The sequence below is a fragment of the Dipodomys merriami genome, unplaced genomic scaffold (assembly GCF_024711535.1).
Source record: "Dipodomys merriami isolate MVZ:Mamm:240054 unplaced genomic scaffold, mDipMer1.0.p SCAF_28, whole genome shotgun sequence".
Lineage (NCBI taxonomy): Eukaryota > Metazoa > Chordata > Mammalia > Rodentia > Heteromyidae > Dipodomys > Dipodomys merriami.
The window spans coordinates 12,694,302-12,715,754 of NW_027204270.1; the positions used below are offsets into that span (position 1 = coordinate 12,694,302).

Genomic DNA, 21,453 nt, shown 5'->3' on the forward strand with positions numbered 1-21,453 from the left:
GCGCTCTACCACTTGAGCCACAGCGCCACTTCTGGCTTTTTCTTTTTGCTTATATGGTGCTGAGGAATGGAACCCAGGGCCTCAGGCATGCAAGGCAAGCGCTCTACCACTGAGCCACCTTCCCAGCCCTCCTTGAGATTCTTATATCAATTAACCACCAGAAAATTGGAAGTGGTGCTGTGGCTCAAAGTGGTAGGGTACTATTTGAGAATGTGGCTTAGTTGTAGAGTGTTTGCCTAACATGCAGATTCCTCAGTACCACAGAAACAGAAAAAGTTGGAAGTGGCACTTTGGCTCTAGTGGTAGAATGCTAGCCTTGAGCACAGAGAGGCCCAGGCGTTGAGTTCAGGCCCCAGGACTGGCAAAACAAACAAAACAAAACAAAACAAAAAACCCACCTATGCCACTGGGTACATCCCGGGGAGGAGTGAGATATTCAAAATATTTCCACCCCCTCCCAATGACACCCACAGACACTTCTAGAAGACTGAGACAAGTGCACCAGAGCTGTTCTGAGATCAGCTGCTGCTCACCAACTTCTTATAGTAGTTACTAAAATATATGGAATTGACAGCTACCTTTCCCCCCACTTCTTTTCCCTGATGCCTGAATTTTCTAAAGACAACACCTTTCAAACTGTTCTTGAATGAATAGAGATAATGAATTAAAATACCACATAGTAAATGTTGAATTGGAGCAGCTCACATTGAAGGCAATTTGACACCATTCAAACTATTAATGTGCTTGCCCTTTGACGTTGCAATAGCACTTCTAGCAGTATAGATTATATTATTATTATTATTATTATTATTTTGGTGCCAGTTCTGAGGCTTGAACTCAGGGCCTGGGTGCTCTCCCTGAGCTGTTTTGTTCAAAGCTAGCACTCTACCACTTGAACCACAACTCTAATTTAGGCTTTTTTGGTGGTTAGTTTCAGATAAGAGCCTCACAGACTTTCCTGCCCAGTTTGGCTTTGGACCACTATCCTCAGATCTCAGCCTGCTGAGTAGCTAGGATGACAGGCGTGAGCTACCGGTGCCTGCAACCTAAGATGATTTTTTTTGGGGCGCTGGGAAGGTGGCTCAGTGGTAGAGTGCTTGCACTGCATGCATGAGGCCCTGGGTTCGATTCCTCAGCACCACATAAGCAGAAAAAAGCTGGAAGTGGTGCTGTAGCTCAAGTGGTAGAGTGCTAGCCTTGAGCTGAGGAGCTGAGAGATAGTGCCCAGGCCCAGAGCTCAGGCCCCACGCCCCACAACCGACCAAAAAAAAAAAATACAAAACAAAGATTTTTTGTGGCAACTTTCATCCACGTGGGAAATGGCATGTGCACAAGGCTACTCATTGCAGCATTACTTCAACAGCAAGTAGCTGGGAATAACCAAGAGCTATAGAGCAAGAACTGGTCACTGAATGTGGAATGTTCATACTGTAGACACAGGAGTGGGCACACCATCCATGTATGAGTGAGGAACAGAACCCTGCCATTGTGCTCGCTTCGGCAGCACATATACTAAAATTGGAACGATACAGAGAAGATTAGCACGGCCCCTGCGCAAGGATGACACGCAAGTTCGTGTCCATATTTTTATGGAATTCTATGCCTCCATCAGAAAGAATGACATTGCCCCATTTGTTAGGAAATGGAAAGACTTGGAAAAATTTCTATTAAGTGAAGTAAGCCAGGCCCAAAGAAACTTAGGTCCCATGGTTTCCCTTATTTGCAATAACTAGTATATGTCTGAGTCAAGCAGAAAAGGGCAGATAAGTTGATGTTAGGGAAACGAACCCTAAGATATGTATTCAAATGTTTTTTTTTTTCTTTCAGGTGATTGTTTCTAACATATTTATAAGATTATTTCTTTGTTGCTTTGTATGTCCCTCCCCCACGGTATAACCGCTGCTTTCACTGTATTTGAGGTTGGTATAATTTGTGGAGGGGAAGGGAAAAAAACAAATCCTTTAAATATGATACGCATTGCAACAATGAGATGTACAAGTCGTTATGTGGAAAAACGAACTTTACAACTTTGGTGGGGGGGGGGAGGATTGGGGGGGCGGGGGAGGATGGGAAAGGATGGTGCGGCGAACGCCTTCTCGACCAGCGAGGAAGAACGACCACCACACCAGGAGTCTTCTCAGATCACGCTTTATTGGAGAGCCCTTTTACTTGTAGGAGAGCTTGAGCGAGAGCGCGTGCACCCAAAACATGGCCGCTTATATAGGGAATAGGAACACGGGTCGTTCTATCATTGGTCGTCTGCCTTTTACCGTCACCAGGTGCCACGGGATTGGCTGGGGACTCTACGTGGCTCGCGCATGCGCAAAGCCCAGGACCCACCGTCCCACCAAGCACTGTCTAATATGGACCTCAAAGCTGCAAGGGAGTGGGCGGCGCCTTGTAATGGCTTTCGCCCCGGCTCCCTGCAGGATGGGAAGGGGAAACAAAGGCGGAGGCTACAATGCTTGATAGGAAATGTACTCATTATCTTGCCCATGTAATTGTAACCCCTCTGTACAGTATTTTCACAATAAAAACAAACAAACCTGCCATGTATTGTTGAGAGAAAATTGCTAAGAGAGGAACAGCGACAATGAATTACCACTAATTACTTACTAAGCAGAAGGACAAATGCTTATCTATAAATTTGCTTCCATATACATGAAGAAACTTATGGTTACATAGGAATCTGATGACATTTATTATGCTGAGTGAGGGGTAGAGAACTTGGCAGATAAAGAAAGTCCAGTCCTAGGGCTTGAACTCAGGTCCTAATGCTGTCTCTGAGCTTTTGTGTTCAGGCCTAATGCTCTACCACTATGAGCCACAGCACTATTGCCAGCTTTTAGGTAGCTAATTAGAGATAAGAGTCCCATAGACTTTCCTGCCTAGGCTTGCTTGTAATCATGATCCTCAAATCTCAGCCTCCTGAGTAGCTAGGATTTCAGGTGTGATCCACCAGCACCCAGCTTGTATAGTTTTTGTTGTTGGTGCAAAAGCAGCTCAGGGACAGTGCCCAGGCCCTGAGTTCAAGTCCTAGGACTAGCAAACAAACAAAAACAAAAGAAGAGAAAAGAAAAAGAAAGCTAAGTGAGAAGCGCAAACTAAGTTCAAACCCTAGGACAGGCACCAAAAATTAATAAATAAATAAATAAATGTGTAGTGGAACATAGCTGTAATACTAGCTATTTAGACGGTAGAGACAGGTTTGAGGCCTGCCTGGGCAAAGTTAGATCCTATGTAAAAAAACAAACTAGCTGGGCTCCGGTGGCTCACTTCTGTAATCCTAGCTACTCAGGAGGCTGAGGTCTGAGTATCAGGGTTCGAAGCCAGCCCGGACAAGAAAGTCTGTGAGACTCTTTTTTTTTTTTTTTTGGGTCCTGTTGTGGGGCTTGAACTCTGGGCCTGGGCACTGTCCCTCAGCTCTTCAGCTCAAGGCTAGGGCTCTACCATTTGAGCCACAGCACCACTTCTGGCTTTTTTCTTTTTGCTTATGTGGTGCTGAGGAATCGAACCCAGGGCCTCAGGCACTACCACTGCAGTGCTCTACCACTGAGCCACCTTCCCAGCCCTGTGAGACTCTTATCTCCAATAAACTACCAGAAAACCAGAAGTGGCGCTGTGGCTCAAGTGATAAAGTGCTATCCTTGAGCTGAAGAACTGAGAGACAGCACCCAGGCCCAGAGTTCAAACCCCACAACTGACAAACAAACAAATAAATAAAAGCAAAGAACTGGAGGTGGGAGTCAAGTGGTGGAGTTCTTGCTGACAAGCACAAGATCCTGAGTACAATCTCCAGTATCACAAAAAGAAATAAAATAAACAGGAATTGCAGGTGTGGCTCAAGTGGTAGAAGGCCAGCTGAGTAAAGAGCCAAGAGAGAATGTGAAGCCCTGTTTTTAAGCTCCAATACCAGCCCCTCCAAATAAGAGGGACTGCTGTACTCCCATGAAGAAGTTGGGAGGATAGCAGAGTGGTAGCATATATATACTTAACATGTTCAAGGCCCTGAGTTCAATCCCCAGTACTGAGAAATAAAATATGATGTTAAAATTAAAAAGGGCTGAGCTACATCTTAAGAGTAGAATCCTTGCCTAGTGTTTTAGCTTTCCATCATTATGACAAGATACCTAAGAACATCAACTTAAAGCCAGGAGGCAGTGGCTCACACCTGTAATCCTAGCTACCCAGGAGACAGATCTGAGGATTGCAGTTCAAAGCCAGCCCTGGGCAGGAAATTCCATGAGACTCTTATCTCACCAGAAAGCTGAAAATGGGGCTTTGGTTCAAAGTGGTAGAATGCTAGCCTTTAACATAAAAGCTCAGGGACAGTGCTTAGGCCCTGAGTTCAAACCCCAAGAGAAGAAAGATTTATTTTGCCTCATGATTTCAGAGGCTTTGTTCTGAGGTTGCTTGGCTCTATCTCATTCTCCTTCCCTCCCTCCTTCCCTCCCTCCCTCCCTCCCTCCCTCCCTCCTTCCTTCCATCTTGGGGCCTGAACTCTGGGCCTGGGCCTGTCCCTTAGCCCTTCAGCTCAAGGCTAGTGCTCTACCACTTGAGCCTCAGCCCCACTTCCGGCTTTTTCTGCTTATGTGATGCTGAGGAATTGAACCCAGGGCCTCATGCATGCAAGGCAAGCACTCTACCACTGAGCCACCTTCCCAGCTACCCCCACCCCACTGGATTCTTGATGGGGTAACAAATATAACTTTCATGGGCATGCCAGGGAACTACTATGTCAACATAGGCCACTGCCCATCCAATAGCACAACTCTGAGTTTATCAAGGGATCAGTCCACTGTGGTACTGGGGACCCAGCCTGCAACACCAGAGCTTTTGGTGGATATTTCATATCCCAAGTGAATACTTAATGCATGAGGCCCTGGGTTTCACCCCCAGACCACAGAAAAAGTAAGTTAAAAATTAATACCCTATGAGAAGAGTTAATTATCCCCATGACTACATTCCCAGTAAAAGTCTACTGGTCATTCATTTACCCATCCAAGAAACTTCTCTAGCAATGCTAGTTAACAAGAGTGCTGTCCCTGTGGTATACAGGGGTGGTGTTCATGCTTCCCTGTAGATTCACTCTTAATGATCCCCACTTAGTATTGCAGGGATCTAAGAATATAGAAAGAGGAAGCTGAAGGCCTGGGAATGTGGCTTTGTGGTAGAGTGCTTGCCTAGCACGCATGAAGCCCTGGGTTCAATTCCTCAGTACCACATAAACAGAAAAAGCCAGAAGTGGCACTGTGGCTCAAGTGGTAGAGTTCTAGCCTTGAGCAAAAGCAGCTCAGGGACAGTGCCCAGGCCCTGAGTTCAAGTGCTAGGACTGGCAGAAAAAGAAAAAAAGAAAATGCTGAGATTGAGAGAGGTTGCTTTTGTCTAACATTCTCTGGGAACATCCTGGGGTATGCCCAGTGCTGGACACTTGGGACCAACAAGACAAGGACGGTGCCCTTCCCTGACACTCCTTAGGACTTACTGGTCTAGGGAGAGATGCAGACTTGTGAAATGACAGATAGGTTCTGAATAGAGAAGGGAGGGTATAGTATAGATCCTGAGGTTTAGGGACAAAGGGAACTAAGAGGCTGAGAAAATGTGAGAGAATGAAAGAAAAAAAACTAAACTAAACCCTCCCACAACACCCTTTGGCCAAGGACAAGCCCCGTGCCCAGAGATGGAACTCAGCAGCAGTATGTGGGAGACAACCTCGGCAGCCTCAGAACCAACAATGAACAAAGGCTGCTGTCTCCCTGGGAATGGCAGAGATCTGACAGCAGCCTTGCCTGTCTGCCCCTGCGTGCTTCATCAGTGTAGACATCCCTTCTGGACTTTGAAGCCTGGAGTGCCCTCCTTTAGCTGTCTCCCCAGATCAAATGAGCTGGAGGACTGCCATATCTCGACTTCACTTTGTACTAATCCAGACTCACAGCCAGCTCCATAACTACCCGACTAAACCATCTGAGCAGAAGCAAAAATAATTCTCCTGAGCAAAACAGACAGCTCCAAGATGGGAACATTAACTCCTTGTTGCCTCTTCAAGGCAGAATGGAGCTGGGTGCCTGTAGCTCTTGTCTGCAATCCTCGCTACTCAGGAGGAGGCTGAGATCTGAGAATAGAGGTTCGAAGCCAGCCTGGGCAGGAAAGTCCATGAGTCTTTTATCTCCAATTAACTACCAGCAAACCAGAAGTGGCACTGTGCTCAAAATGGTAGAGTGCTGGCCCTGAAGGTTAAAAAAAAAAAAAAAAGCTCAAGGATAGCACCCAGGCCCTGAGTTCAAGTCCCACAATCAACCAAAAAAAGGGGAGGAAGGACCGGATCTTGTTCTTCTTCCTTTTTGTCTTTTCTTTCTTTCTTTTTTTTTTTTTTTGGGGGGGGGGTAGTTGTTAGTACTTGAGCTTGAACTAGCACTGTTTCTTGACTTTTTTTTTTTGGGTCCGGTCATGGGGCCTAAACTCTGGGCCTGGGCTCTGTCCCTCAGCTCTTCAGCTCAAGGCTAGCGCTCTGCCACTTGAGCCTCAGCGCCACTTCCGGCTTTTTTCTTTTTGCTTATGTGGTGCTGAGGAATCGAACCCATGGCCTCAGGCATGCAAGGCAAGCGCTCTACCACTGAGCCACCTTCCCAGCCCGTTTCTTGGCTTTTTGGCTCTACCATTTGAGCTACAGCTCTACTTTTAGCTTTTTGATGGTTGAGATAAGAGTCTCACAAACTTTCCTGGCTAGCTTTAAATCTTGATCCTCAAATCTCAGACTCTTGAAGTAGCTAGAATTACAGGCATGAACCACTAGTGCCCAGTTTCCTATTTTTTATTTATTTATTTATTTATTTCCTGCCGCCAGTTCTAGGGCTTGAACTCAGGGCCTGGGCACTGTGCCTGAGCTGCTTTTGCTCAAGGCTAGTACTTTACCACTTGAGCCTCAAGTACCACTTCTGGCTTTTTCTGTTTATGTGGTACTGAGGAATCAAATCCAGGGCTTCTGGCTTTTTCTGTTTATGTGGTACTGAGGAATCAAATCCAGGGCTGCATGCATGCTAGGCAAGCACTCTACCACTAAACCACATTCCAGCCCTTCTTGTTCTTTTTTTTCTTTTTTGTCAGTCGTGGGGCCTGAACTCTGGGCCTGGGCACTGTCCCTGAGCTCTTCAGCTCAAGGCTAGCGCTCTACCACTTGAGCCACAGTGCCACTTCTGGCTTTTTCTGCTTATACGGTACTGAGGAATCCAACCCAGGGCCTCATTCAGGCAAGGCAAGTACTCTACTACTGAGCCACCTTCCCAGCCCTCTTGTTCATTTTTAAGAAGCTTTCCAGAAGGGAGATTCTACTCCCTTCCATAGTAAAGAGACAAAGCTGATTTCTTTTTTCTTTTCTTTTTTTTTTTTTTTTGGTCGGTCGTGGGGCTTGAACTCTGGGCAAAGCTGATTTCTTACAGTTGGAAACAGGGACCGTATATTAATATCCAGAAGAGTAAACAATAGCTATTCATTTTCTGACTTCTTAGGAAGTCAAGACAATGTTTTCCTTTTCCTTTTTTCTTTTTGTCAGAGACCGGAACTCAAACTTGGTACCTGTCACTTTCATCTATTGATTGACACTCTACCAACTGAGCCAGGCCTCCATCCCTGAGACAATTCTAAAGAACAAGAATCTTCCCACCTCACAATCACCTTTTCTCTTACACTTAACCAAAAAGCTGAGAAGTAATCAATAGCACATCTTTAATTTACAGGATTATTCAGAAAACATCCCATCCTATCCTATATCCATAAGAAGCAGTAAGGATCCCAAGAAACCCTTGTCACAGAGACCGGCAGGACCAGGAGCCAGAAAAGATTAAAAATCTACATGAGTTCTACCATCTAGTTCCTTGCTGTGGTTTCCATGGAAATAGACATCTGCTCTAGGGAGAAAGAAAAGGTGGGGGGAGTAGCGTAAGTGCTTAAAAATGATCAGTGTTTTGAAAGATTAATTTTTTTCTGTCACAACATTAATAGTCAGAAATACGAGATTTTTGTGTGGCAATTCCTTGTATATTTAAAAAATGCATTAAATGGGTGGGACCTTCCTCATGCAAACCTCCAAATCAAGTACAAAGACTTCAGGATAAAAGACTTAAGGGGTAGGTAGTAATAGATCTTTTAGCCTTGGAGTCTTTGTTCATTTGTGTGGTCTACTATTTGTCATTTTCAAAGAAGGTCTTATCCTTTCCTCTCCAGCTTTTTTTTTTAAAAATGATTTCTGAGAAAAATAGAAGGACGCACCTGTCTTTCGTGAAGCTAAGTTGCTGAAAGAGTGGAGCCGTGATGCTGAATCTGAATCAGTTCTGGTCCTACTCACATGTTATGTAAAATCCACTTAGAGTTGGCTGAGGGGGGAGGCCAACCCCACACAAGGCCAATTGTTGGGGAAAATGCCACAGCAAGCATATTTCAGACAACAATGCATTGCTAATTGTTGGCTTTTATGCGCTTTACTCCCTGTATGAACCAGTTTTCATTGTCCTGGGCACCTATTGTGTTTTATCTCTGGCACATCCCTAGTGGCTAACTAGACATGGAAGTCTTTTTTTTTTTTTCTATAAATTAGGACTGTTGTTTCCAGAGAGTTGGTCTTATTTGTTTCTTAGATTTGGAAGACAGGATCTCAAACAGGTGCTTTGATCTCAAAACCCAGCCTCCTCCCTCAGGAGGTAGTAGGAGGTGGGATCTGGGCACTATAGACATTTTATTTTTCCTCTTGTTGTGGGGGAAAGGACAACCTGTCGTTCTAAGACAGCTAAGGGTCAGACCAATTGTCGTCGTGCTTCCGCGGTGGTTCCATCCAGGCCAGCGGGAGCAATGACCTTGTGGCTCCTTTTGTTTTGATTCTTAAAAAGAGCCCAGCACGGCTTTGGGGAGCACGTGCTCTAAGAACAAAAGCGGCACTCAACTGTAGTCCGTACATCTATCTAGAACTGCGACTGCTCTTCCTTCTCGGTCACGGCCAGCAGAGGCTTGGCAGAGCAGATGGAGTCTGAATTTAAGCCGAGTGGCTTTGTTAGACTAGAAATCAGATTCCAGAGCCTTGCCCTTTCCTGCACCGGCTCCTGGTCACCAGGTCGGGAAGCTGAGGACAGTGGGGGGAAGGCTCGCCGTTCAGGGAGGACTCCGCCCGTGACCCCTTAGCGCTGAATGGTTAGGAGTGTGAAGATTGGACATGCTGGTGTCTGGGTTGGGGGGAGGGGGGCAAGGCCACAGGACCGTGCAGGCACACGGAATGGTACTGTCCTGTTTAAACATTTTAGGTGACCGTGCGGGGGTGAGGCACCAGAGGGGACACTGTTGTCTATGTCTTGAGACTGGTTGAAGCCGGGCAAAAGCTGGACAGTCTGGAAGAAGAATCCAGGAAGCCAAGGACTTAAGATCTAAGGTGGGGTAGGACCCCATCCCCACCCCCACCCCCTCGGTTCCGTCCTGCCCTTTTCCAAGAGATGGAGACCCAATTCCGACTCATTCCTGAGGAACACAGCAACGCCCTCTTCGGCTCTAACGTCGTCACCCCAGTTATCCGCTCATCCCCGGAAAGACCCCACCCCACCCCAGGCGTCCCCACCCTTTGCATTGTCTTCTTGCCCTGCTAGCCCGGACTACATTTCCCGAGATGCTCCGGTACAGAAGGAGCGGGGGTCCGCCCGGACTATGGGCGTGGTCGGCACGTGCCGCTGCGCTCAGCCAATGGGGGGGCTCCGTGGGCAGGTCACGTGCCCCTGTTTGGCGCTTTTGTGCGCGGCCAGGTCTGTTGGTGCTCAGAGTGTGGCCAGGCGGCTCGGACGGAGCAGGTGTGTGCGGGAATCTCCGAGGAGGCTGCGACGGCGGGCTGGGGGCTGACAGCGGGTGTCGGCGGGCGGGCGGGCGGGCGGGAGGGGCGGGCCCCCGAGAGCAGCCCCTCGTCGAGGGCTGCGGGCGGAGCCGCGGGCTGGGCGGGCGGGGGTCGCGGGGCTTTGTGTGTGGCTCAGGCGGAGCCTCGGCTTTGTCTTTGCTCCCAGGGGGCGCGGAAGGCCGGGGAGGGGGGGCGCGGAAGTCCGGGGAGGGCGGCGCGGCTGGCTGGGTTGGTTTGGGGCGTCAGTCGGGGGTCTCTGTCAAGGAGACAATAGGGGGCGTGGGCCGTCGGGTGCCTCCCTCGCCCTGCAGGGGCGGCTCCTCCGGGGTCCCCATTGTTTGGAGGTCCCGAGCGCGCCCCCGCCGACCCGCAGACTCAGGACTGGGCTGCGGGCGCCGAGGGCCGCGCCCCCTTCCTGCCTTCGTCCTCTTCGGTGGCTGAGGGGCGGCGGCCGCTGGGGCTTGGGTTTGAGATCGGGGGGTTGTGGACAGCTGGAGGGCGCGGGTGGGAGATGGGGACGACGAGGGAGGGGGCGAGTCGGCAGCGGGGCCATCGGCCGGCTGGTTTTCACCGGGCGTGCCCCACTCGGTGCTGCGGCGAGGGGGGGTGGCGGCGGCCTCGAGGTGATTTTGGCGGGAGTTGGGGGGGGCCCCGTCGGTGCGGGGAGAGCCCGGGAGGGGCGGAGTTACCGAATGGGACCGTTGGCCCCGCCCCGCCCTCCCCTACCCACGCGCGCGGGCTCCGGGGTGTTGCGAGTTCTCGGAGATTCGAAAAGGCGCGGGGAGGCAGGGGGCGGGGCCGGGCGCGGGAGCGCAGGGCGGGCTCTGATTGGCCGGGGTGCCTGCCCGCTTTGCTCCGCTTGGCCCGGGCCACGCCCAAGCTGGGGTCTGGTGCTGCGTTGGATGCTGTGCCCGAATGGACATTTTGCTGCCTCCGATTCCAGTTTCTAGCTGTTGGGAGCCTGTAGTTGTTTGCTTTTCTTACTAGCTTAGGGGCTGCAAGAGCCATGATCTTGGCGGCGGGGGGTGGTGGTGGTGGTGGTGGTGGAGGAGGAGGAAATTGACAGCCGAGCTTAGATTTTTTTTCCACAACGGAAGGCAGCAAATAGCGTAGTTTCAAAGATGAGCTGGGTGTGGTGGTGCACGTCTTGTAATCCTAGCACTCCGGAGGTTGAGGCGGGAGGATTGAGAGTTCCAGGTCAACCTCGGCTACGTAGGAAAAAAAAAAAACCGTAGAGGTTCATAAAACACAGTTTTGCACGTTGTTGATCAAGGAGATCTAAACCCCAGAAACAATAGGAATTGAACGTTATTGGTTAATGACTAGCTTGGGCGTTTTGTTATCTGCCGTGGCAGACACAGACAAAGCAGAGATGGGTATTTCATTTGCACAATGACTTGTAGGCAGTGTTTAAGATGGCTCCGATCTCACTGTTGGGTTGAATCTGGACTGTTTTAGGGGAGGAAAAAAATTAGTTCGTGGTTGGGGGAATCCTTCAGCCTGGGACTTAAGCTCCTTAAATTAAAAAAAAAAAGATCCAACTGTTGGTTTTTGAAAGAGCAGCCTCAACGATTTTCTGCAGCCAATGTCAAATCAATTCAAATCTATCTTAGCATTTTTAAGAAACACTGATAATTTTGTGAACGATTAGTGATCTCTTATTTCCACATTGTGAATTATCTAACATTGATTTATGTGGATGTTATTTGAGGTCCTTTTGTTTTGATGACATAGAAACGCAAAGAAATTGACTGCATGCTTTTGAAAATCATTTCCAGGGCTTTCTTTACCAGTGGATTTGTGTAGAATACACTGCCAGTCTCTTGTCTTCTATTCGCCATGGCTTCCTCTGGTAGGTAATCTGTTTAGAAAAAGCTGTAATCTCAATGGGTTTATGGTTTTAGAATAGGAGATGGCACAGGTCTTAAACTTTCAATCTGGTTCTCATTCCCGTCTTCCCAAAAAAACACCCTATTTTATGAATAAGAAAAAAATGATTATCACTTGAATGTAATGAGAGCTCATAATTGTTTCATAATTAGACGATTTGGCTTGGTACAAAGCAATATTGTGGAATTTGCACAATTCTATTGTTCATTAAGATGATTGTCAAATACAAATTCCTCAAAATGGTATTTACTAATCCAAAGATGTTGAGCTTTGTACGGGAGATGGTGTTTAAGTAGTAATTTCTTGACTGTAGACACAACTGTATCAGTCCTAATTCTACTCATTAAATTGATTGGGTTTTTAGAAAATTATGAAACCATTTATTAGAATAGGTGAACCCTGTTTTTCTGAATTATCATAAATATCATCAACTCCAGATATTCAGGTGAAGGAACTGGAGAAGCGAGCCTCAGGCCAGGCTTTTGAGCTGATTCTCAGCCCTCGGTCAAAAGAATCTGTCCCTGATTTCCCCCTTTCCCCTCCAAAGAAGAAGGATCTTTCCCTGGAGGAAATTCAGAAGAAATTGGAAGCTGCAGAAGAAAGACGCAAGGTAAATGTGCCAATTCACAGGAAAGAGGGTATTCATTAATGTAATGGAGCATCAGGTTTTAGTTCCATACAAGGAAGATAATAGAATTATGGCCACCCTGTGATTATAGCTATAAAAAGAATCACTTATGCCAATGACTGGAAGAATATATCGGCTGTCATTTATTGAACTGTTACATGCCAGTTCATTTTCTCACATTCTCCTTTTAGATAATGTGTCTACAATATAGATGGTGCCTCAAATAATGGAAGGAAGCTAGGAGATAGTCTAGGGAATTTTAAGTCATTGTCCAAAGTTCTTTAGCTTGTGTAAGTGTTGGAGCCAGAATTAAAGCCCATCCTTAGAACAAGTTCCTACTTCTTGTGCTTCCTCTTTAAAAATTAGAGCCTTTGTTGTAGAGAATTGTCTCTAGTTTTGTTTTTGAGAGTTATATGTTAAAAACATCTTAAAATTGCTAGATATTGTAGCTTTTTCTTTTCTCAGCAAGTCTAGCTAGTAGCTATCTTTAAAAAGAATCTAAAGAGTTGTATTTTAAAGTTGGGGAAACAAAGGCACAAGTGAAGTCACTTTTGCAGGTGAGCACTGCTGGTGTGCTCTGAATTCTCACACATACATACACACGTGTGTATGTTTATGTGCATGTGTGCCAGTCCTGGGGTTTGAACTAAGGGCCTAGGCTCTGTCCCTGAGGTTTTTTTTGCTCAAAGCCCAGGCTCTACCACTTGAGCCACAGCTTCACTTCCAGCTTTTTTTGGCTATAAATTGGAGATAAGAGTCTCACCAACTTTCCTGCCCAGGCTGACTTCAAACCTCAGTCCTTAGATCTCAGCCTCGTGAGTAGCTAGGATTACAGGTGTGACTCCCCAGCACCTGGCAGACAGACTCCATTTTAAGCTACTGTCAGCTACCTTGTACCTTTCACTGCTACTTGCTGTATATGTGCAGCGACCTTCTGCCAACTGGATCATTGGTCAGGAAGAATAGCAGTGTTCATATTGCTGCCTTTTTTTTTTTTTTCTGGTCCTGGGGCTTGGGGTGCTGTCCCTGAGCTTTTGCACTCTACCACTTGAGCCACAGTGCCACTTCCAGCTTTTTCTGAGTAATTTTATTGGAGATGAGATTCTCACAGATTTACCTGCCTGGGCTGGCTTCAAATTGTGATCCTCAGATTTCAGCCTTCTGAGTAGCTAGGATTACAGGCAAGAGCCATATATGCCCAGCTCTTGCCTGCTTTTATGTATAGTTTGAGTTCATGGAGGAGGAAGCTATCCAGCTGGAAGCTGGCAAAGGGAAGGTTTTTAAGAGTTACCACTGGCCCTCGGGTGATTACCTTGTACTTTACATAGTAACTGGCCAAATACAGTGAAACAACTATCTTTACGAGGGTGTCGTGGAAGAGAATTTGCCGGCGCGTGCTCTGCAAGTTGCACCAGCCACTTGATGCTTCCAAATACATCTCATCCTGTTTATCTGTTTATTATCTCTAAAAATTTTACAATCAGCTAACTTTCTTGAGATAACTTTGGACATTAAATAGCCAAACTCCTTCATAATAAAGTTCCATTCCTGAGTATTCTTGCGGGAAGTCATCTGGGTACCATTATACAGTAAATCTTACAAGGATTTCCTTAACAAAATTGGACAAAAAGATCTCTGAACTTAGGGTTAGGGTTAGGGTTAGGGTAAAAAAAAAAAGAAAAAGAAAAGTAAAAAAGATCTCTGAACCAATATGTGCAGTTTTCTAAAGTAAACACAAACACTGGGAAAAAGATGATTTCACATATTTTATAATAGGGATAGTTTCAGTATTATTTCAAGGAACCCTAGTTTCAATTTAGATAGTAATTTTATATTACAGTGTTAATGTCAAAGACATTTCAGAGGGCCTAGCCTGTTAAACTTTATTCCAGTCCCACGAAGCTGAGGTCTTAAAGCAGCTTGCTGAGAAACGAGAGCATGAGAAAGAAGTGCTTCAGAAAGCAATAGAAGAGAACAACAATTTCAGCAAAATGGCGGAGGAGAAACTGACCCACAAGATGGAAGCTAACAAAGAAAACCGAGAGGCACAAATGGCTGCCAAATTGGAGCGTTTGCGAGAGAAGGTTAGAATCTTCCTTTGTGGAGGGGGCAAGAGTTTGCCGTTGGAGGCACCAGTGAATTGCCTTGCTAAAGGTATCTGGTGGCTTTTTGTCACCTATTTTGGGATATAGCACATGACATCAGAGGACTAGTAATTGCAGATGGTGTGTTGCAGTAATTTCATCACTGCTCACTCATTGGAAGAACAGTAGGAGACTTAGCCATTAGGTTCCTTAAGTGACCAAAGGTTTGCAGATGGTATCAGGTTTTGTGATTCTTGTGGGCTGTCATGTGTCCTGAGGCTGTGGTGGGCCCCTTGGGATTCAAGGATGACAGGCTTTTTTATTTGACTGATGATAAATGCAATTCCTTTACAGGATAAGCACGTGGAAGAGGTGCGGAAGAACAAAGAGTCCAAAGATCCTGCTGATGAGACTGAAGCTGACTAATTTTCTTCTGAGAACTGACTTTCTCCCCTTCCCCTTCCTAAATATCCAAAGACTGTACTGGCCAGTGTCATTTTATTTTTTTCCCTCCTGACAAATATTCTAGAAGCTGATGTAGGACTGTATAGGTAGATCAGACTGTAAGATGACGTTGTTTTAGGGGCTAAAGGGGAGAAACTAAAAGTGTTTTACTCTTTTTCTAAAGTGTTGGTCTTTTTAATGTAGCTATTTTTCTTGTTGCATCTTTTCTACTTCAGTACCCTTGGTGTACTGGGTTAATGGCTAGTACTGTATTGGCTCTGTGAAAACATTTGTGAAAAGAGTATGTAGTGGCTTCTTTTAAAGTGTTAGATGCTGAATATCTGTTCACTTTTCAATCCCAATCCTGTCCCGATTTTACCAGATGCTACTGTACTTGAATGGTTAATAAACTGCACAGTGCTGTTGGTGGCAGTGACTCCTTTCTGTTCAGGTGGTCACAAGCCTGGAGCCCCTACTGGTATGTCTTTGTTGCAGATGGGGACCTTGGGTCTGGTGGAGGAAGCTCACGGTGTTGCTCATTCGAGCAAGTTCTCAGCTGAGTCTCTTGCTCCAGACTCCTTTGCTTTGTCTTCTTTACAATCAGCACTTTGTGTTGATGCCTCGGCCCAGATCAGCTGTTACTGTATTCTTTCAGATGTTTATTTGCAAACAAGCACATTTTTGTTCTTCTGTCCCTGTTAATAAGACAGATTAAAGGCACAAATGCTGTTTCTAGAGAACAGTTTAGGTGGATCCTTACAATCGTAGGATAATTGATGTTTGGTTGACTAATACTACATACAGTAGGAGTGGGGGTGCAACTTAATACTATCCTTTCATAGAAGCAATGACTTGAGAATGGAATACCGTGACTCCTATGAAATAATGGAAATGGGGAAAAATTAATTTTTGGAATAGCATTAACTTGGGTGGTTGAGATCTATAAATGATTGATCCCAGATCCAGAGATCTGTAGATGATTGATCTGGGATCCAGAGGTTGTGATACTTGCCACTGCCAACACATTCTCTAAATTTAGGGAAAAGCCCTGGTAACAGTCCTAAACTGTTTGGGAAATAGCCTTAATTTTATATGACTGCTTCTCAGAAGTTTTTGGAAGCCAGGCACCTACAGAAAAAGAATGTTTAGCAATACTACTTAGATTCAGTAAAGGCCACATACTGCTTATACAGCTCTGGCTTGATCTTATTTTGAGATTTATGAAACTTGGACGAATAACCTACCTTTTGTGTTAGGATTGGGGTGGGGGGAAGAGCACAACAGTTGAGTATCTAGTTCTATATATAACAATAAGTTCTGAGCAGTATTAATATCTGAAGGAGAACAAGGTAAGGCTTGTGTGTAGGTTCATCTTGGAATCCCATTTCTGATAGAAGATGCTAAAGGTTGACATGGATGAGTTCTGAACAGATAGGACTCCAGTTTAAAGACAGAAGGCAGGAATCTGGAGTTAGGATAGCAGGTATCCTACAGATGGCAGTATGCTACTGTTTGTGTAGTTTAGTAGGGAAAGGAACAGAGCAGACAAAAAACTGGGGGAACGGTCAAAAATGGTCTCCCTAGCCAATCCTGCAGTCCCTTTTCTTACTATTAGAGGTAGTCTGTTAAGCCCCCACCTTACAGCAGCAATGTCCCAGGGAACTGAGAGGGATATGCCTTATCCATGAACACAGAAGCTCTGGCCTGTTTCACCTCTGAAAGTAGCACTAGGTCAAGGCTGACCTAGGTCTGATATCTACTTCTGCATTTGACTTGGGGGAGAGAGTAATGAGCATTCAATGAACTTCTGGGAATTTTTTTTTTTGGCGGGGGGCGGTGTTGCTATTTGTTTTTGCCAATGTTAGGAGCCAGACCCTGGGCATCACATGTGCTAGGCAAGTAACTGGAGGCCATGTATAGTTCAGGCTTCTGGGGGGTGTCATGCCCTTTCCCTGGCTTGAGTGTTCTGCCTTTATCCAAGAGGTCCAGTGTGGCAGCATCTCATTCAACTTGCCTCCCAAGGCCAGGGTGGTTGGGCTGCAACTTGGGATATGGACTGGCCCCTGGAGAAGGTGTTGGAGGGAAGCTAGGTTCTAAATCAGCATGTAACAAGCTCCCAGAAGGTGCTGTGCCTTGGCCTGTGCTTAGCATGGGACAATAATGGCTCTCAGCTCATGCTGCCTTTACTCTTGAAAGGGAGGCTCTGTGATGGGTGAAAAGAACAACCAAGAGGAACTTAGGTGGCCTGGAAAGTTGAAAGGACTTGAGCTAGTCCTTGGAGAAGTTGGGTGGGCCCAATTGAAACCCCAACAAAGCACTATGGAACGGAGCCTCTGTTGGAGCATGGGTAGAGAAGCTGAGGTAGTGGGTCGTTGTGGGGGTTCTTCCATTCCTCTATCTGCTGTGGAACTGGGAAGCAGAGGCAGCTGGTCAGCCAGCAAAGCCATTTTAAGGAAGAGAGAGTGGAGCTAGTGAGCTGCTGGGACGGATACAGTAGAGACCATGGTGGGGAACTGTTGGAGTGGCCCGAGTGGTGAGAGTAGGAGGTCCCGAGCTGGAGGCCACCACTGGGCTCCAAGGGGATAGAGGTGACTAGCTGTACACGGAGGAACTGGGATGTGTGCTGTTAAACCTGGGCAGCACTAGGTGGCCCTAGCAATCAGAATTGCTATTTATTCCTTACTTAGGGGCAGGTGTTACATAAATTTGTACAGAGAAATGTGTAGGTGGGCATGTAACTTGTGCCCCATCTTAAGCCAGCAAATCCCCCTCACTGAAGGGCTGGTGATAGAGAAGTTACTCTGTCCTCTGACTTTGACCTTGGATTACCCTTCTACCTGGACTGCACACCAGACTCAGCCAGCTGGTTAAAGCTATAAATGTAGATACTACCTCCTTGTAACGTTTTCGTAGTTAGGCACGTGGCTGGCATTTGTGATCTGGAAGATCTCAGTTCAAGGACCACTTAGACAAAAAGTTTGAGACCCCAGCTCAACCAGTAAGTTTTTTAAAAATAAAATAAAGCTGGGCACCAGTGGCTCATACCTGTAATCCTAGCTATTCAGGAGGCTGAGATCTAACAATCAAGGTTCAAAGCCTGCCCAGGCAGGAAAGTATGAGACTCTTATCTTCAATTAACCACCAGAAAACCCCAAGTGGCACTGTGACTCAAGGTGGTAGAGTACCTGCCTTGAGCAAAAGAACTCAGGGACAGTTCCCAGGCCCTGAGTTCAAGCCCCATAACCAATGGAAAACAACAAAAATGGAGCTGTGGTTCAAAAGTGGTAAAGTGCTAGTCTTGAGCAAAAGAACTCAGGGACAGTGCCCAGGCCCTGAGTTCAAGCAATTCAAGCCAGGCCCTGGTTGCTCATGCCTATAGCCCTAGCTACTCAAGAACAGATTCTGCATTGTAGAAAAATGGGTTATCTCCAGTTTACTAAAAAGCCTGAAGTAGAGCTTTGGCTCAAGTGACAGAACATAAGCCTTCAGCGAAAAAGCTAAGGTACAGAGCCCAGGCCCTGAGTTCAAGGCCCAGTACCAGTACCAAAACAAAAAACTCACAGGCATATTCTTATTTTGGCATATCTTAGAAAAAGGTTTGTCCCCACTTTATAAACCTTGTTTCTGTCCATGTATTTTCCTAGTGAAGAGGTCTGGTTGCTTAGTGTTTTCTTTGTCTAGGTAGGTCTCTGCTGTTTGCTACCAGGTGAATTTGGCTACCTTACTGCCAATTCCATTGTCTGAATCAATAATATTCAATGTGATTCACTAGGAATAATTAGAAGATGAAAGCCAGGCCTTTTTTTTTTTTTTTTTTTTTTGGTCCGGTCGTGGGGTCTGAACTCTGGGCCTGGGCGCTGTCCCTCAGCTCTTCAGCTCAAGGCTAGTGCTCTACCACTTGAGCCACAACGCCACTTCCGGCTTTTTTTTCTTTTTGCTTATGTGGTGCTGTGGAATCGAACCCAGGGCCTCAGGCATGCAAGGCAAGCGCTCTACCACTGAGCCACCTTCCCAGCCCCAGGCCTTTTTTTTTTTTTTTTTCTGAGGTGGGCGGCATTGTGCTTGAACTCAGGACCTTGCACTTACGATGCAGCCTCCAGACCAAGCTTCATGCAGAGTAGTTTACTCCTTTAGAGGAGGTTGGGACAGGCGCCCTGGAAGTTCTCTTTCAAATTCAAGACGGGTTAGATTGCACACACTGAGCTGAGGCCACATTATTCTTTTTTATTTTTTTCTTTTGGCCAGTCCTGGACCTTGAACTCAGGGCCTGGACACTGTCCTTGAGCTTACTTTTGCTCAAGGCTAATACTCTACCACTTGAGCCATAGAGCCACTTCTGGCTTTTTCTGCTTATATGGTACTGAGGAATGAAACCCAGGGCTTCATGCATGCGAGGCAAGCACTCTACCACTAAGCCACATTCCCAGCCCCTCTAAGGTTATTCTTTCTGAGGAGTTACCCCACTAAGGGGCTAGGAACATGACTGTAGGCCCAGGCTCCCGATGCCCACTTGAATCCAGGTAATATGGAAGGTCCCACACATCCCTGTGGAAGGCTTTCCGTTAGAGTTATTCCGTCCTTTGAAGGGGCCATGGAAGATTTTCTGGCTCGTCTTGTACATGTTTCTAGATTTTGGTGGTGGTTGTGGTTTGGGGTTTCTGGGGTTTGAACTCATGGCCTTGCAATCTCACCCAGCTTTTTTTGCTCATGGCTAGTACTCTGTCACTTGAGTTCAGCATTTTTGCGTTAACTGTAGATAAGAGTGGACATTTCTACCCAGGCTGTCTTTGAACCTCAGTCCTCGGATTTCAGCCTCTTGTAGCTAGGTTAGAAGAGTCAGGTGCCATTGGCCCACTCTGGAATCCTACTCAAGAGGCTGAGATGGAGAGGATTGAGATTTGAAGCCTGCTTAGACAGAAAAGTTCACAAGACTCCATCTCCAACTAGCCAGCAAAAAGCCAGTCTGGAGGCATGGCTCAAGGAAGGGAGCCCCAGGGGAGCAAGCAAGCTGAGTAGCTTGAGGCTCTGAGTTCAAACTCCAGTACACAGACAACAAACAAAACAGGGTTTGGGAAGGCCTAATCTCTCATGGTGTGGTCCTTTTCTGGGCCACAAAGTCCTACTGAGAAGTAGGCTGCTGACACTGGATCCTGGGGAAGAAGAAATTGGGCAGAGCCAGGTGCTGGTGGCTCCTGCCTGTAATCCTTGCTACTTGGGCTGAGATCTGAGGATGACAATTGGAAGCCAGCCCAGGCAGGAAAATCTGTGAGAGTGGATCTCCAATTACCCACCAGAAAACCAGAAGTGGCACTGTGGCTCAAAGTGGTAGAGCCTTAGCCTTGAGCAGAACAGCTCAGGGACAGTGACCAGGCCCTGAATTCAAGCTCCATAACCAAGTCTCTCTCTCTCTCTCTCTCTCTCTCTTTCTCTCTCTCTCTCTCTCTCTCTCTCTCTCTCTCTCTCTCTCTCTCTCACACACACACACACACACACACACTGGGCACTTAGGGGTGTGGCTGAAGGCCTTGAGTTCACTTGAACTGCAAAACAATTGAAGAGCTGGTGGGAAGTGAGCCAGATGTTCCCTGGCTGCCAGCTCAGCAGATGGCAAGTGAGAGGACCTCTGTGGTCCTGGGCTTCCGCCCTGTAGCCCCTTCTTCCCTTCATGGGCAAAAAACAAAGCTCCAGTTTTCATTGTGCCAGGAGGTGGGGGGGGGGGCTCCCCATGCTAAGTACCAGGCCCTTTCTATCCTGCCCTCCTAGCTCTCCATGCCGCAGCAGCACCTAATTAGATGCAAGATCTCCCTGAATTTCTGAGAGAACTCTCAAGTTATACCTATTTTCCAGGTGAGAAATCAGGCAACTAAGACCGAGATTAGAAGATGTGCCCAAAGGCATGTATCTACCAAGGTTAGAGTCAAACCCCAAACTTAACCTCCATGTTCTCCTTCAGCGTCTCATGACATGATGACGCAGCTTTTGTTTCTAGTGTCTTTCCAGCTGGAACAGTTCCGAGCAGGGACCATGCCTGATGCATGGGTGTACCACTGCGTCTCCAGCTGAGCCTGCCTGTGGTGAGAGGTTAACACATGCTGAATTAATTAATTGAGAGGATGCTATCTCCCGTGGTCCACTTTGAGATCCAGCTTTGTCCTAGATGGACCCAGAAAGGAGTCAAAATTCTAGAAGCAAAGGATGGTAACCTAGTTTATAGACTGCCCAAAGGCACAAGCTCTGGTGCCCTGCAGCCAACATCAGTTGTCAGGTGCCTGTGGTTTAAATTATTAAATTAATTGACACTTCTATAGGAAATCTGGTTTTAGGCGTCTCAGAAGAGAGAGGAAAAAACAGGTTAGATTTGGCAACCCTCAGCAGCCCCACCCATAAGTCATTAGCCAGCTCCAGGCTGCTGCTGCCCCCTGGAGGCTGGACTTGTGCTCTGCAGCTTCTTGTTCTCTGGCTTACCCATTTTGCCCATCACCTGTCCTGCCTTGCCCCCTCTGGCCTTGTCCCTCCAGAGGCTGGGGTTTGCTGTCCCTGATGTC

At 46.8% G+C, this 21,453-nt stretch overlaps 2 protein-coding genes and 1 pseudogene across 2 annotated transcripts; 2 read left to right on the forward strand and 1 right to left on the reverse strand.

Moving 5' to 3' along the window:
* The first annotated feature begins 1,488 nt into the window (after positions 1-1,488).
* Positions 1,489-1,589, forward strand: LOC138838462 (U6 spliceosomal RNA; annotated as a pseudogene).
* An 8,157-nt stretch (positions 1,590-9,746) lies between these two features.
* On the forward strand, positions 9,747-15,337 carry Stmn1 (stathmin 1). The gene is made up of 5 exons (XM_070037589.1): positions 9,747-9,821; positions 11,641-11,714; positions 12,190-12,362; positions 14,273-14,464; positions 14,819-15,337. Exons 2-5 carry the CDS (start codon positions 11,702-11,704, stop codon positions 14,888-14,890), a joined length of 450 nt encoding a protein of 149 aa, XP_069893690.1. The 5' UTR covers positions 9,747-9,821; positions 11,641-11,701; the 3' UTR covers positions 14,891-15,337.
* On the reverse strand, positions 10,105-10,870 carry LOC138838459 (uncharacterized). The gene is made up of 2 exons (XM_070037963.1): positions 10,589-10,870; positions 10,105-10,479 (listed from the first exon to the last, which is right to left on the reverse strand). The coding sequence occupies exons 1-2, from the start codon at positions 10,868-10,870 to the stop codon at positions 10,105-10,107; spliced, it is 657 nt and encodes a 218-aa protein (XP_069894064.1).
* Positions 15,338-21,453: the final 6,116 nt, after the last annotated feature.

Bases quoted from the DNA above. Each gene is read 5' to 3' on its own strand.
- LOC138838459 (XM_070037963.1), bottom strand. From the start codon at position 10,870: ATGGCTCTTGCAGCCCCTAAGCTAGTAAGAAAAGCAAACAACTACAGG. The intron at 10,480-10,588 runs GTAGGGGAGGGC...AATCACCTCGAG, and splicing joins CCCGGAGCCCGCGCGCGTGG to GCCGCCGCCACCCCCCCTCG.
- Stmn1 (XM_070037589.1), top strand. The intron at 12,363-14,272 runs GTAAATGTGCCA...ACTTTATTCCAG, and splicing joins CTGCAGAAGAAAGACGCAAG to TCCCACGAAGCTGAGGTCTT. The intron at 14,465-14,818 runs GTTAGAATCTTC...ATTCCTTTACAG, and splicing joins TGGAGCGTTTGCGAGAGAAG to GATAAGCACGTGGAAGAGGT.